General features: G+C 37.3%; 1 protein-coding gene across 2 annotated transcripts; it reads right to left on the reverse strand.

Moving 5' to 3' along the window:
• Window positions 1–3,922: 3,922 nt before the first annotated feature.
• Nt5c (5' nucleotidase C) lies at window positions 3,923–10,853 on the reverse strand. Of its 2 annotated transcripts, none has more exons than XM_088200244.1 (9): window positions 10,627–10,853; window positions 8,392–8,567; window positions 8,100–8,327; window positions 7,897–8,031; window positions 6,947–7,104; window positions 6,694–6,880; window positions 6,481–6,621; window positions 5,106–5,257; window positions 3,923–5,043 (listed from the first exon to the last, which is right to left on the reverse strand). In XM_088200244.1, the coding sequence occupies exons 1-9, from the start codon at window positions 10,775–10,777 to the stop codon at window positions 4,839–4,841; spliced, it is 1,533 nt and encodes a 510-aa protein (XP_088056370.1). In that variant the 5' UTR covers window positions 10,778–10,853; the 3' UTR covers window positions 3,923–4,838. The 2 variants fall into 2 exon arrangements, with proteins under 2 accessions (XP_088056370.1, XP_088056371.1); XM_088200245.1 differs by having other exon boundaries at window positions 10,587–10,815.
• Between the last annotated feature and the right edge of the window lie 6,232 nt (window positions 10,854–17,085).

A 17,085-nucleotide genomic window follows, 5' to 3' on the forward strand; every position in this document is an offset into this window, starting at 1 on the left:
ATCGCTCGTTTTGATCTCATATAAAAAATGCTCTTATTTGCTTCGTTTCCATCTTTAATTCATTAAGCCATTAACTAAAATGAATAATAAAACTGTATTCGATGTTACAAAAATATATACTGAAAAATGTATTTTAAAACAATGAAATGGCACTTATATTGAAAAAATAAAAGTAATAAAAAATACAATTCTTTTTTACTAATTTACTATTCAAATTGATTTTATAATATTTTTTTTAATTAGTACTTTTAATATTCATATAAGGAAGGAATAGCGTAATCCGTAACGTCTTAGACTAGTAACTCTGAGGTTGCGGGCTCGAACCCCGGCAGCATTACTCAAATTTTTATTTATAAAAAATGCGCTATTATAAAAAAAATGGCCTCAACTACAGTGACGTCTATTGGTTATAAATTATATTACAGTCCAGTGATTAATATTTACTTATAGGTATTCAATATTCAATATTTCTTGAATATCAAACCATTCCAATTGATCAATCATACTTCTACAACTAGTAAATCTATTTTTATTTAAAACTACTCTCATTGCCCTATTGTGTATTTTTTACAACATCATCTATCTGATTTATGAAACCCAATTGGTGATTTTATTGATAATCAAAATTATTAAAAATCAATCAACACTGCAGATATAATTTCAAAAATAAAAATTGAAAATTTCTGTGCAGTGCAGCTTTCATTTCTCTATAAATCACATTTTTTGTCTAAAAAATAATCATCAGAGCCAATGAGCGACATTAGCTAGATAACGACAATTAATTCTAACCGTCATGTAAGCGCATCTAGGCAACGACAAGAATTTCCACGTTTGCGTCAAGGAATGTTTTAATTATTGTACCATTCAATCAGTCGCAATCCAAGAAGAGCGCAACAATAATACTACGTGCTAATAAACAAGAACAATATAATCTTCCCGGAACCGAGTCGGGTTTTACCCCGTTCACTTTCACTCGACAAAATTCTTATAGATACCCATATAATACTTTTACGTCACAGCGGTGGCCGGATACGAGTCGTGACTCCTCATTCGTATTCAAGGTGGGAAGCGAACTCGAAAGGGTTACCACTATAATACGCCTACCACTCCCACGAGTTTTATTTTTATTTTCGACTGACTCATAAGGTCCACTTTCGATTTCAGACGCGGAAAAATAATAATCTAAATGCATGGTTTTGTTAACCAATAAAAAAACTTACTGTTTTGGTATGACGCAAAATTACCACAGAGATAAGATAGCTAGACTAAATTCAAACTAGACAGGTCACTGAAATGCGTCACGATGATCACAGATAATACAAAGTACATATATAAAAAGATGAAAAATAAACAAAAGTCATAATATAATAAAATTAAATAGAACAGCAGAATTTTTATTTTTCGTAGAAAAAATATTTTTTTTAAATTCCTTTATCAAGTACATTAAAGGGGTATGAATTTTTTTTTATTTTAGTAGATAATTTTTTTTATATAGTGTATTTTTAAATAATGCGGTTCCGGTGAAAATAAATCAAAAGTGGCTTCAAAAACAAGTAATAAAGTGTGGTGGCGTTCTGACAGTTCCCAGTGTTGCCACACCACCGCCCAACCTGTGAATCGGGTGGTTTTTTAACAACTGGTAATAATAATAATAACTGGTAATAATTCTTCCCCTCTCTCTCGCCTTGACTACGGTCTAGCACCCCGTGTCCCCGCCACCTCTTCAAAAAATGTCGTTTTAATTAAATAGCCCTCAAAAACCACATGCGCTACAAAAGTAATTATACATTGTAATGTACACTGGGCTTGAGGCAATGTGCAATGCCAGCTTATTAATGAGCTGGATGGCGTCAGTCATATGCAAGTCAGTTAATACGGACGTCCTGTAACAAAGCCGAGTATCTTTGAAGAATTTTTCTAGACGTCATTTACGAGTAGAGAGAATCTCCACTTGCTCTCAAAAATATTTCCGAGAACTTCGATGGAAGTTTTGCTAGACAAAACATATACTTTGTTCATGTTAAACTCAGTTGATAACCTTTAAATTCGAATACGTTTTTCTAAAACACTATTATTGTTATCTACCCCTTTGTTAATGATCACTAAAAGTAACCATCTGGAAGTTTCACTCTTAAGACGTAAATATATTTCGTGGGTGTGTCCAAGAGACGATGCAATTGGCCCGCCAACACCCTCATCTGCGATTCGCAGATGAAGATGTTGGCGATATCTGGATCTGAGATTATATATTCCATTAAAATTACATCATCGACAATTTAACTGATTTTTAAATCATCGTACGCAAATAGTTAAACTAGATATTTATTAGACAGTAAAAAATAGTCTGTTTCTGCCCCAAAAAAATCGCATTTGCCAGATGATTGAGAACTGCAAAAATGTTTGACTTACCCTAATTCTAAAAGGGTATATGAGCTAGAGGATGGCGAACTAGAACATTTTGCCTCTGACTTGGAATGAATGAGAGCTTAGCCGAACTCGCTTTAAATATAGCTATGCTGAGACGACTGTTAAAGCCATTTCTACATCACACTAAGAAGTCACCGGAACCCTAATATTTCAAACGAACCTCTAGACGAGATGGAGACTATGTTATTTTAATTTAAAAAACACACGCACGCATAGGTCAGCATTTCTCAAGCTCAGTAATGAAGGTTAATATTTATCTGCATAGCGCAAAATCTATAGGTATATCGCTATCAATAAAAATGTTTAAAAAGTCTCATTTGGCCGCGCAAAGCAATATTTTTTTATTTTTTCTGTAGACATCTAAAAAACGATACATCTTAAATCAGTGTTATTTTACAAAAAAAAACATGCTATTTTTCTGTTGTAAAAAGTGTAAAATATATTTATTGCAAAGAACTTATTTTATGACTCATAAGGTTCACTTTCGATTTCAGAAGCGAAGAAACCAAAGTTTCGCAAATGGTATTATGGTGTCACGGTAAAAAACTGAATTATATACAGTTTCGGTATGATGCAAAAGAATGGTAAAAAAGCTTAAGTAGATGCATAAAAAGTGTGATGCAAATGTATGCTAATTTAAGTTAACAGTATCTCTGGTATTTTACTGTCTCAAAGAATAACATAATTTAAGTAAATTTATTGATTTAGAACGATTTTCATGCATTCTAAATAGTTTATAATAGTTCCGTTGGTGATGTTTTAGAGACCTCTATGAGTCTATGATCAAATAATTAAATTATGTTTTAATTATTTATGTAGCATAAGTAATTATTCTTACTCTAAAAATATTGTTGTATTTAATAAAAACAGACACGAAGAAAAAAAATATTAAAATAATTAATAAGTAAATTCAGACAATTTTAAAACCATTATTTAAATATTATGTATATTATTTATATAGCAAAAAAATTTAAATCGTTTATACAGATCATTTTAAATAATAAAAAAACTATTATATATAATATATATGTATATATAAGATAATTAAATAAAAGCGTCTGTATGTCGCGATTATTTCGAGAATTAATAGATGTTCAGCATTGTGATATAAGAAACATTTTAACATATTACAAAAATTTACTTGGTTTGATATTATATATATTTAACAATAATTTATATCAATAAAATGGAGTTTATACAATTTCATTTAAGGTTAGATGCTTTGTGGCCAAAGCTAATCTGCTCAGAGCTAAATAACAATTTATTTTAGTTAATTTTAAGTTCAAGTTTCTCGTAGAACGTTGAACCATTAAAAATTTCAAACATGATACTCTTAATCTAAAGCATGCTCCAGATTCAAGTTAAAATCATACAATGCAGTCAATACGATTTTTACACAGATATAAAAAGTATGAGTAAATCTCAATTAGTATGGGACAGATTTTTATATGAACTATATTATTTTTAGTGTCTTAATGTTAAGAAAAATAACAGGTTCACTTGATAAAATAATTTATTTTATTAAAAAATGTTAATCATTATTAATGAACAGTGAGTATACATAATCGTGGAAGTATTTCAGATAATCTTGTAATTAAATCATAAACGAACACATTAAATAAAATATTTTGGTATATATCGACTACAGAGATTTTAGAAAAATCAGATAGATACAATCTTCACGTATAACATAAATTACATTGATATTCTAGCTCCTTCTAGTTTCTAATCTAACATCAATATTTTATATTTTTCATCAACAGTAAATATATATTTTTGATTTGTGTGTAAATGATAAAAATTCTAGAATTTGTAAGCTGTCTTTATAAAAATTTTTTTATACAATCATTACAAATACAATTATAAAAAAATAATTTGCCAATTTTTTATCTTAAACTATCGAACACCAAGTTCCTCTTGTGTTGGCACTTGCGTTTATTATTTTGTGATTCGATACTTCTAAGCTCCAAAATTAAAAATATATTTAAGAAACAATTAGACCCTGTATGTTCTTATCAATAAATAAATTACTATCTCATTATCGACGGGTCAATGAGAAAATACACAACATTGCAAAAAATACAAATAAAAATATTACAAATAATGAGCATATCAATCTTAAACACTAAAAATTGAACATTAATATTGTCAGGAGATATAAATATGAAATTATGAGAATATGCTATTCTATAACAAAAGATTATTTCATCTAAAAAATATCATAAATAATACTTTAAACTGATCTTCGTCTTAAACGTACAACCAGACTTATCACAATCAATAAGGCAGTTTTCTATCAAACAATAGTTTGCAATTTGCGAAAACTACGACGTTACTCTACAATTGCTATTATTGACTAGCATTATACATACGTATGTAAGTATAGATCAATCAAGTCTTATTGATTAGGATTACATAAAATATGAGCAATATTCATGCGGCATGACACCACGTCTTGGATAAAACGTGTGAGTCAACGAGTATCTGTTCAGATTTGTGATGCAGGACATGTAAATATCGGCGAATCGGAAGAGACGTCGTGAGAAATACGTCGGATTGTGATATGTGCGAAACACGCTACCGAACTGGGAATTGAAAACAGTCTTGATTTCATTGCTGAAAAAAGCATATCACATTAATGTAAGCACTTTATTTTTTTAGAAGCAAGCTATACTAACCGTAACAGATCCCTTTCATTCATCCATTGCTGCAGTATCACCTTCACTTCATCACCGCTATAGTCTTGATGATCTTCGATGAGCTGAGTGAGCATTTGTAACCAATTTGCGTTTTCTTTAAACGTCGGATTGTTCAATGTGTTGATCTCATGCTAGGATAAGAATAACATTATAAATCCTGTGCACGTGGAATTAAATACATAGAAAAGTAAAAAAATAGTATAAGACAAGGATACAACTCATTGTAATTATGGCTTTAATTATGGCAATTTCACCGTTGCCAAACAATCGCAAACGAAATCCACCTGCTCTACTAACTAGAATCTAATAATATATGTATTAAATAGAAACAAAGATTCTAAAATATATGGATTGGTCAAAGAAGATTGAGGGATCGAGGGCAGTGGTCTCCTCTCATTTTCCTGATCGTGTATAAATCAAAATGCTGTCATCTATGACAGTGTCACTTTGATAAGAACTTGGAATACACGAGAGTACAGCTGAATCAATGCAGACGATCATTCGAAGCTTGAGAAAATCAGCTGTTTTCACTTTGATTATCCGATCTAGTCCAACTAATCAGTCCCTTGAGTTTAACTTGATCCTCGAGACGTATTAGAGACTACTACAACGCAACAACACGGCGAGAAAAACAACATGTATCTGTACTATTACTTACTTATTGCACAAATTGAATGGTTATATTTAAACTATTGTGACTCAGTGGCGTTGCTAGAAATTTTGGACTCATGCAAAAATTATATGATTTTTACTATATGTTTGTACATATTCACATAATAGAGCAAAAAGAAAATAAATCAGAAACAAGTTTAAGGAAAATAAGCGGAAGAAGTACAGACAGACGTCGTATCTCACATATTGCTCAATATTCTGTCTGCATTTCGATATTACACCAAGTTTTGAAAATATGATAGCTATTTTTACCGATATTATTATTGACTTCTGATATGAGAGTATTGGTTAAAATATATTCAAACCGAATGTTGGTCAATAGGAAGGCGCAAAAACAATTATCATTTCTCAGAAGTCAAAAATTCACGTCAAAAGCAATAAAATCGTGCCGTCGCCGTGGGAACGCTTGATAACGAGCGTTTTTTACGAGTAAAAGCATTATAAATAAATTTAATTTTCAGATCAAAAAAATCAGAAATCTTTCCTAAAATTTATACTATTACGGTATTGATACATTTTTTTTAAATTAGATTGATAACAATCTAAAAGATAGACTGACCAAATTATGTCTGCAATTTACTAAACCATAATGAAAGAGATATGGAGATATTGTAAGATGCACAGGAGATAGAGGAAGTGATAATAAAAATATAAATCTATTTATAGTCTACAATAAACTCACACCCAATTCGTTAATGATAGCTCCCGTCCTCCAACCATGTTCGAGTGTAACGTCAGCTAGATCGCTGTACGGATGATCGCCAAAATAGAGTACGTTCTCACCGCACCATCCGGTCAATTCTTGCAACTGTCTCACTGTACCCTAATCAACAAATATTACATTAAAAACACACAAATTAAAATGATCTATAATTTATTAAACTGCAAATAATACTTCATAATAGATAGTTCCTTTTTCTAATTTGGTCACTTTGTCCCACACGTGGGTCCCGGACGTTTGATCGAATACTCTGATTGGTCTCGATTGATCGGTGAAGAATCTCGGTTTACGAGCCGACACTATGACAACGTCGAAAAAGTCGCGCCAATCGTGTCCAACCAACATTTCCATTCCAGCATTCCTATAGATTTATAAGCAATATAAATGTGTTTTTTTTTATACTAATTCAATTTTATGTAAATCTTACACAAAATGATATGGGCTGTTAGTCACCAAGAATAGTTTCTTTTCTGCGTTGACCAGTTTGTTAAAATATTTTCTGATGTCCGGATTTGGATAAATGTATTCGCGAACATTTTCCGACACTATACTGTGCATGATGGGATGACAACTTTTAACAGAATTCTGAAATTAAAATTATTATAATTATAGTTTTGATAGACATATAATCAACAATTAAGTGCATATTTTTCCTCAAATATAACACAACTTCTATCTGAACCTAATGAGCAAAATAAAGTCCAGGGCTTTACAGAGACAAGTTCAAAGCCCAAAACTTAGCTATAAATAAGTGCATAAGCGTATAATTTTACATATATAACAAGTTATTTTTTTTGTGGCAAAGTATTGTAATCAAATATTTAAAATAGCCAGCAAAATAATGCATATAACTTAGGGTCACACTTGACATAAGAAATTATTCAAGCAATCATCAAACCAAAAATCTTATATTAGCAAATAATCTACTTATTTTGTCAAACCAAGTGTGAAAAATTAAAATCGAATGAGTACAATGTGTAGTACATATACATTTGTGGCATAAATCATAAAGGTCAGAAAATTATGGATCTTCTATCTTTAGGCACGATGTTATAAAAGCAATTTATATAATTTATAGCATTATCATAGGCAACAGGGATACTAAATTTGCAGAAGTGAATAATTGGACCGCCAACTTTTAAATCAGCAATTTAAATGACTAACAAATTATATCAAACACCAATAGCGGATAGTAGCAAAATATTTGTATTTTTAAACTTATAATCGCAACTATTAATTTGACCTATTTATCTCAATCATAAAATTGAAACGCATCAATTCTAAACGATAATGTACCATCGGATCATAACCGCGTGACCTCAATTATGAATTGATACGACCGCAACTTTACTGTCGTCTATAAATAAACAGACCTACCTTAACGTCTCTGAATAATATTTCAGGATGGTAATCGATATGATTTCGGATGAACAACTCGGCAACATTGCACAACAGGCACACCTCGGGCACAGAGAACAAATCGGCCAAGTGGACCATCTTCGAATGGGCATCCTACACATTAAAAATATCATTCAGACATTACCGAAGCATTTGATTAATAAAACCTTGCGTATAATAACCCTTTCATTTTTCGTGTGTCCTTCGACGTAAGCTATAGGTATTATTCTATTCCTGTATAATTTTAAAACTTCATCGGTAGACAGAGGAGTCAACCCTCGATAGATGGAACCGAATTGGATTTGTAGAAACGAATCTAACTTCAGCAGTACTCCCTTTTCGATGTCATAATGCAGACCTCTAATTGCAAACCCTGGCTGGTAATCTAGTTTTAAAATTTCCGGCGGATACTAAAATAATAATTAGATAATAGATAAATAGTGTATTGAATTACATACAGGATTAAATACATACCTTATATTTTTCGACTAATCTATCTCTACCTAAATTATATAATAGATAATCTAGAGATTCTTTATAGTCGGCGAGCGTATAGTCATAGTCAAAGCCGTAAATGTTCACTTCTTCCAAGTCCAACTCATTGCAAGCGAATACTCCTTGAGGGTTCACATCTTGTGGGAGTTTCTTAGCTAAAAAAATATATAATTAATAAATTGTTTAAAATGTACATAATTAAAAATAGACATTCATTTAAATTATTCATTAAAATGCTAAATTAGATCATTATAGTGATCAGGGTTATAATACTTTATTTTTACCCAATTTTGGTGCAATGGACAATTACAAAGGCTCGAGAGCGTATTTATGTTATGATCCGATTACTTTTTAATAAGAATTTTTATGAATAAGTGTACGCAGCAACATTGCATCATGTCGTAATATATGTACATTGAATTTTTTTTATTTAAATATCCCAAATATTGACTTTTGTTAAAATAACACTTGCTCTTTATGTCGTTTTTTTGTTGGGTATCGATCTGCATTGCTTTAAGCCCTTGTTTCCTGTCAAGTACTCGCCGACGTTTATGACTTAATAGAGTAATATTAAGATTCTCACGTCTGCATAAATTTGGCTAAAAGATATCTTTGTTTTGAGACTTGTCTTTGTTCATACTGTTGTTGATGTACAATGTTTTACTTATATTAGTAAGCCATTGCACAAAAATATTTTATGTGATAATGTATGTGAAAATGTACTACATGTAAAGTATATGATTTTAAAATAGCCCCAAATGTATGTATATAATGTAATGTAAATAAATTATACGGATATAAACTGGTCTTAATGTAAGTTTTTCGAGTCCCGCAAAATTTTGGAATCTGGCCCAGCAAAAGTTCACGCCGGCCCTGAATTGCATGGTGATCTAATTATTGAATCGAATGTCGGTCCTGTTGATAAACTTGACAGGATGATGGACTCTTCCCAATCCTCAATGGTATATAAGACAGAACGCTGCCATATTTCTTCACTTTCATTTCACTTGGAATATATGTTGGTTCAGCTCACTTTCAAGCAGATCTTATGCTAACTTTAAAGCTCAGAAAAATAGCCGCTTTTAGTTAGACAAACAAAAATTGCACACAGAGAAAATTTCAAACAACAAAATTTCTGATCGTGGATAATGAATATTTAAGAATATATAAATATATATAAAAAAATTGTCAAGTAATTTACATTGATATGATAGACTTACATTTCTTATAATTATAGAAATTTTTACTTAAAAATAGAGAAAAATAATAAGCAATTGGAATTAAAAGTAAAATATATTTCACAATCAACTGTATTCAGAATTTTCGCATGCGCAATAACAACATAGCATGTATATCATTATTGCACAACTTGTATAGAAATATTTTAAATTGTAACAAAATAAGTCGACTATGTAAATTTTTAAGGTAGATGTAAATAATAGGTTAAAAAATAATAAACAGACAAAAAGTTATTTTATTTTTAGATGGTGAAGTGACTTTTGTATGTATATAATATATAATATAAATAAAGATTTGAACTAAAGGGTCTTATGGCGATAGTCAAAGAAACTATATTGTGGTTGCAATTTGAAACCATTTTCAATATGTAATATTCTATTATTATCTACATATACAATCAACGGAGCAATTATGTAACCTATGCGATTGTATGCACGTAAGAATTAAGCACAATTCCAACTCTTCCTTAACTTGAAGTAGCAAGTTGACTGGGTAAAACGTTAAAAAATTAAAACCAATGATTTAAGCAGGCTTTTATGTATTATAAATTTCTAAGGGTTGTATATTAAAGGAGATCCTTTAATGTTTCAAATAATTTCAAATATAAAATCAGTACATTTACTTTCGGTACAGTTATGGAAACACTAAAATCTTGTAAGTGCTTAAAAGTCCTCTGATCCACAGACAAATTTTTAAGTTTATTTTAAGGTACAAGGATTTTTTTCCAAATCACGTGACAAGCGTCCATGATTATCGATCGGATATTTCCCATTTTTAAAAGGTGGTCTTCGATTCATGTTTGTAAAGCACATGGCGTTCGAAATCGCAACATTTATTGGACATAATATCGTAAGAAAAAAGTGAAATGAACGATTATGTAACCAATGCAAATGTGCACAAGTAGTAATTCAGCTGCAAGTTCTGTACACGCTTACGTTTACAGTCGATCAGAGTCGTTTTCTTTGCGTTGCTTACATTTGCACTTTTGTTTGGTGCGGACGTAAGCGGCGTTGAGAAGGTCTCGTGCTGCTGTCGAATATCGCAATCGGGAAGGAAGACGTGAGCCTGTCCGGGATGCTGGTAGAAGCCGCAGGGCTCCGCCGACTGCGCTCAACCGCGACCACATCTTTCACGTCTCGAATAGAGGCGCGCAGCTGGCGGTTCGGTGTTGCCACACGCGGGCGGATATTTGACATTTGTATATCGTTACGCGACCGTAACCCTCCGTTTTGCGGCCAGTGATAATTTTCAAATTAATATTTTTTAAATAGTGTGTGTAAAATATTGAGTATGATATATTTATAACTTTTACACTCTTTTACAAACTAATACAAGTCTTTTTTTACCATATTATTTATTAATCCATTTAGATCTAGAATTAATTTTGTCACAATTTTATATATTTTTTATTAATAATTTAATTAGGAATGTCCTAATGCCATCTAAAAAATATGATACAATAGGTACATGCACACTCAAAAGTCAAAGTATGAGATTTATTGTTTAATTTATTTTTAATTATTACAATACAATAAAAGTATATTAATTTAAGAAACACTTAACATGTTGTCCAACATTGCATTTTATTCATCTGACATGGCACTGTTTATGGTGAAGCTAATATATTGTTCGGATACTTTGTTTTATAACCAAATCATCTTTATCATCGTATCGTGTCTCAGTCGTTATTGAAAATCGTCTGCTTGGTCCTGGCTTCCTACGAAGCTTTTTTGTTTCTATGGTATATAATAGCTGTTGTAATACGTCTCCTGAAAGTCAACAAATCCATCGTCCCACCATTATATCTTATAAGCAAGCAAGCATTTTGAACTGCCATATCAATGTAGTATAGAATGAGAAGCATTCTACGGCGTATATCGGACATGTCCATATACGCTGTAGCGGGGCGAGAGGAGCGAGAGAGGGGGAAGCGAGCGACGGAGCGTGAGCGGTCAGTCAGCGGTCAACCGCTACGTCAACAAGACGTGCGCACGCCCAAACTGGTGACCCCGACGCGACGCGAGAATGGAGTTCGAAGCGAGCGGCGGTTTTCCGCCATTTAACATAGACAATTGTGAATTATGGTTCGCACAGATGGAAGCTGTTTTCCGGTCTAGGAAAGCGCTTACCGAGAGCGAAAAATTCGACGTGCTAGTTGGCGGACTGCGCGGAAAGGCACTCGCTGCGGTCGTGGATTTGATACTCGCGCCGGATTCCGAGTTGCTGTACACGACGATAAAGAAGCGGCTCCTCGACTGGGTTCGGAAACTGCCCGAACGCGCACGCGCCAGCGTACTCAGCCTCCTGGTGACGCACGCGACAGTCAAAGACGACGCCAGGCTGGAGATGGCAGCGAAGTTGGCTGACACACTGCTCGCAGAGGGGATGGAGGATTCTCGCGAAAAATACGTCGATGCGGCAAGCAGTGGCGGACGGCGCGCACCGCAAAACAAGATGGCGGCTGAGCGACGCGCATGCGCAGACGCCGACGGAAACGACTTGTGTTGGTTCCGCCACACGCACGGAAGCGCAGCGAGACGATGCCGTCCCCCGTGCGCTTGGAACAAATCCCGAAGAGCGGCGGGAAACGACAGCGAGAGTCGTTAACGGCGGAAAACGACCTCGAAATATCTCGCCGCCTTATCGTCAGCGACAATCGATCGAGTGGACGATTCTTGATCGACACAGGCTCGGAAGTGTCGATTTATCCTCGCCGCACAGCCGACGTCATCGAACCCACAAGATACGAGCTCTTCGCGGCCAATGGAGCCAAAATCAAGACATACGGCCAGCGAACTTTCAAATTAGACTTTGGGTTAGGAAGAGCGTTTGTATGGAAGTTCGTTGTGGCTGACGTTACTAGGCCCATCGTCGGGGCCGATTTTTTGTCGCATTTCCACCTCATCGTAGATTTGAAACGCGCGACACTCACTGGTGGAGCCGCTCGCTCGACGACGAAAGGGAGATCCATTGGACGAAACGCTGCGGAGGAAGTCCATGTTGTTTCCGACCGGTCACAGTTCCACGCGCTGCTCACCGAGTTCACGGAAATAACCCGACCCGACGGACAGCCAAACGCTCGCGTTAAACATGATACCGTCCACTACATAACGACGGCACCTGGACCGCCGGTGACTGCTAAACCGTGACGCCTTGACACCAGGAAGATGTGGGAGGCGAAAACCGCTTTCGACAGGATGGTACGTGATGGCATTGCCCGGCCATCGAAAAGCAGCTGGGCGTCCCCCTTGCACCTCGTTCCCAAGAAAGACGGAGAATGGCGCCCGTGCGGAGACTATCGCGCGCTTAACGCACGTACGGTACCAGACCGTTACCCGGTGCCGCACATTCAAGACTTCGCAAGCCAGCTAAGTGGTAAAAGAATATTTTCGTCGATAGATCTGGTGCGCGCGTATCACCAGATTCCGAAGGCAGCCGAAGATGTGCAGAAGACGGCGATTATCACGCCGTTCGGGCTCTTCGAATTCCCTATGATGTCATTCGGACTTTGAAACGCGGCCTAGACTTTCCAGCGGTTCATCGATGGCGTTTTGCGAGGGCTCGATTATGCATACGCATACATAGATGACATTCTAGTCGCCTCGCAGGACGTCGAAGAACACCAGCGACATTTGCGCGAAGTGTTTACGCGATTGAAGGATCACGGAGTGCTGATCAACGCGTCCAAGTGTGTGTTTGCCGCTTCGGAAGTAACGTTTCTTGGCTATAGCGTATCCGCAGCCGGCACGCGACCAGTGACTGAAAAAGTGACGGCCATTAGCGAATTCCCAAAACGGCGAACAATCAGGAAATTGCGGGAATTTTTAGGCGTGGTGAATTTTTATCGGCGACACATACGTAAAGCCGCTGATTCGCAAGCGCCGCTGAACCAATTGCTGACCAGAGTAAAAAAAAATGACCAGACGCCGATCGAATGGAACTCGACCGCTGAAAGTGCGTTCGAGAACTGCAAACGCGCCGTCGCCGAGGCTACGTTACTCTCCCATCCGGACCTTAAGGCGAAACTAGCGCTATTCACCGATGCATCAGACGTAGCCGTGGGAGCAGTCCTCCAGCAAACTTCCATGAGGGGCTGGCAACCGTTAGCTTTCTTCTCTCGGAAATTATCTTCAGCCCAACGGAAATACAGTACGTACGACCGCGAACTATTGGCTATGTACGAAGCAGTGCGTTATTTTAGGCACATGGTCGAGGGGCGAAACTTTACAATCTTCACCGACCACCGCTCGCTGACGTTCGCCCTCGATCAGAAGGCTGACAAGTGCTCGCCGCGCCAATTCCGACACCTAGACTTCATAGGACAGTTTACGACGAATATACATTACGTGCCCGGTGAGGAAAACACGGTCGCAGATGCATTATCAAGAACGGAGGCTGTGACTGCTGCGATCAATTTTGACGACCTAGCCGCAGCTCAATCGACGGATGACGAACTACGAAAGCTTATAGCAGCAGGTGAAATACCGTTACAGCGATTACCTTGGCACGTGTCGGGTGCAAGTATTTGGTGCAACGAGAGGCGCCCGTACATCACCGAGCAGTACCGGCGGTCAGTTTTCGACTCGGTACACGGATTAGCACATCCTGGGACGAACACAACTGTCAAGATGGTAACCGAACGCTACTTTTGGCCGAGCATGCGGAAACAGTGTCGTGACTGGGCTAGAAGCTGCATACCGTGCCAACGTTCTAAGGTAAACAGACACATACACGCACCCTTAGGAATCTTCGAGGCACCGACGAACCGCTTCGAGCATGTCCACGTGGACATAGTGGGACCACTACCAATATCTGGGGATTTCAAGTATCTGCTCATATGCGTGGACCGCTTTACGAGATGGCCGGAAGCATTCCCCATCGCTGACATAACAGCAGAGACGGTTGCCAAGACTTTCTTCAGCGGTTGGGTGGCGAGATTTGGCGCGCCGGTAAGAATTACCACTGATCGAGGCCGGCAATTTGAGAGTTTACTTTTCAGGAAACTAACGAGTCTGACGGGTGCCGCCCGCATTCAAACCACGGCATACCACCCAGCGGCGAACGGCATGGTGGAACGTTTTCACCGGCAACTGAAAGCAGCCATAACCTGCCACAACGGAGAAGAATGGACGGACATCCTGCCACTTGTCTTACTTGGGATCAGGGCGGCATGGAAAGACGACCTAGGAGCATCAACCGCTGAGTTAGTATACGGACAATCACTCTCGTTGCCAGGCGAGTTCGTATCAGCGGGCACTCGAGCTACGCCCAACGAACCACAAGATTTCGTCGACAACTTACGTGTTAAGATGGCAGCTCTACGCCCTAAGAATCCTCGTCAGCATGGAAGCACACCAACGTTTGTTTTTAAGAACCTGGCATCAGCTAAGAGCGTGTTTGTCCGACGCGATGCAGCTGCAGCTCCGTTAAGCCAACTTACGACGGACCTTACGAAGTGCTTTCCCGTACGGAAAGGGTCTTGATGCTAAAGATCAGGGATAAAAGTGTTGCAGTGGCAATAGATCGCGTCAAGCCTGCATTCATCCAACCTGAAGATACACGGGAAGGCTACGTGGGACACTACTTTTCCCCATTGAACGAGACTTCATTGACACCGCTGCAGCCGGAGATCAACCTTTTACCCCCGGAAACCGAGGATGAGCAAGCAACGCTACGCAGCCCGCCCCCCACGACATCAAGACCGACCAGGACTCTACGAATACCCGGCCACCTGCAGGATTTCGTCCTGGGTTCGCCTTAATCGTGAACTGCTCACGGCTAGTTCACTGGAGGGGAGTACTGTAGCGGGGCGAGAGGGGCGAGAGAGGGGGAGGCGAGCGATGGAGCGTGAGCGGTCAGTCAGCGGTCAACCACTACGTCAACAAGACGTACGCACGCCCAAAGTGCAGATTTTGAATAACGTCAAAGCTTCGCCATTATTTTCTTTTCAAGTTGATGAATCATTCAGATGCTATCAACGAAGAGTTTATATTTTATAGTAAACTTAAAACTAAAGGTGAAGAATTTATGAAGAAGCTAAACACCAAATTTTAAACTAAAGGATTAAAGTGGAGAAACGCTGTGAGATTTGTATGGATGGTGCATCACCGATGATACGCTTAAAGTTGGGCTTTCAGAAAAAAATAACTTACTCCCGAAACAAAGGATATTCACTGCATGATTCACCGATATGATCCTGCCAGTAAGACTCTTCCAGCTACTCTGCAAGAGACTTAAGCACTCCCAATGAAGAACAATATGAATTCTTAGATCTGCGGAACGATTCCTTAGTTCGTAACATATTTGTTAAAAAATGCTGTCTCAATTCTGGTGCACTAAGTATTAGAAATATTCAAGAGTTACCAAAATTGCCGTTGCCGTCGCGATTTTATTGCTTTTGACGCGGATTTTTTATTTCTGAGAAGTAATAATTATTTTTTCACTCTCTTATCGACCATAATTCGTGATTGCGTCCCCTAGGCCGGTTTCACACGTTCCGGATGGATTTCCGGGTGGGCCGGCGCTGTGTAGTGGGGGTGGTGTTGTATGGGCAGCGTCGGGCCAGCGCCGGATGGATTTGTCCGGCACGTCTTAAATGGTAGGTACTAGCCCATAAAACACCATCTCCACTACATGGCGCCGGCCCGGTGCCGGGTGAATCCATCTGGCACGTGTGAAACCGGTCTTATTCTTCACCATCGCGGCCAGAACGTCAGTACTCGAGAACACTTATTGCACGAGCTTCTCAACGAGCTCTCCAAACTTAAAGATGTTTTCGGCGATAGCTATTAATCTAGCTTGTCCTCACGGCTCTCTTGGAAACATTTGTACTTTTCGTAAACGCTTTGTTTGTACTTTATTATTTATGGCTGACAATTAATATTAACACTTTTCTATCTAGGTGGTGTTATTAATATGTGCATCACATATGGTGATACCAACGAGATAGAAAAATATCAGCTCAACCGATTTCCGACCTCAAAAACTGTAGCGAATCAAACATTGACAAATTGTGGGGGAGGGGGGGGGGTTGAAATCAACATCTTGTAGAATTTATGTAGCTATTGTACCTTTTTTTATATAACTTTGTGGTGACGAATTGGCGAATTAGACACAGACTAACTGCTACATAATATTTATTTGTTGTTTAGCACCAGGGTGCTAACTGAATCAGCCATCACTCTCTCATACTAATAATAAATAAATGAATAATGCTGAACTCACTTGTTTAAAGTTATTAAATTCATATTAAGGTGTTTTGTTTAGAGTTTTCAAGTACGAATATTTATTTTTAAAACAGTGGTACATAATATTTTTATATAATTGGGTAAATTTTTCAACTTTATTAATTTATTATAAATTTACTGTTGTTACATGACAGGAGCTATCCCAATGCGTTACAATTGGGTAACTATAAAAATCTACATGTAAGCA

This window comes from Plectrocnemia conspersa, unplaced genomic scaffold (genome assembly GCF_051122295.1).
Source record: "Plectrocnemia conspersa isolate PC_06_02 unplaced genomic scaffold, ASM5112229v1 ptg000012l, whole genome shotgun sequence".
Taxonomy (NCBI): domain Eukaryota; kingdom Metazoa; phylum Arthropoda; class Insecta; order Trichoptera; family Polycentropodidae; genus Plectrocnemia; species Plectrocnemia conspersa.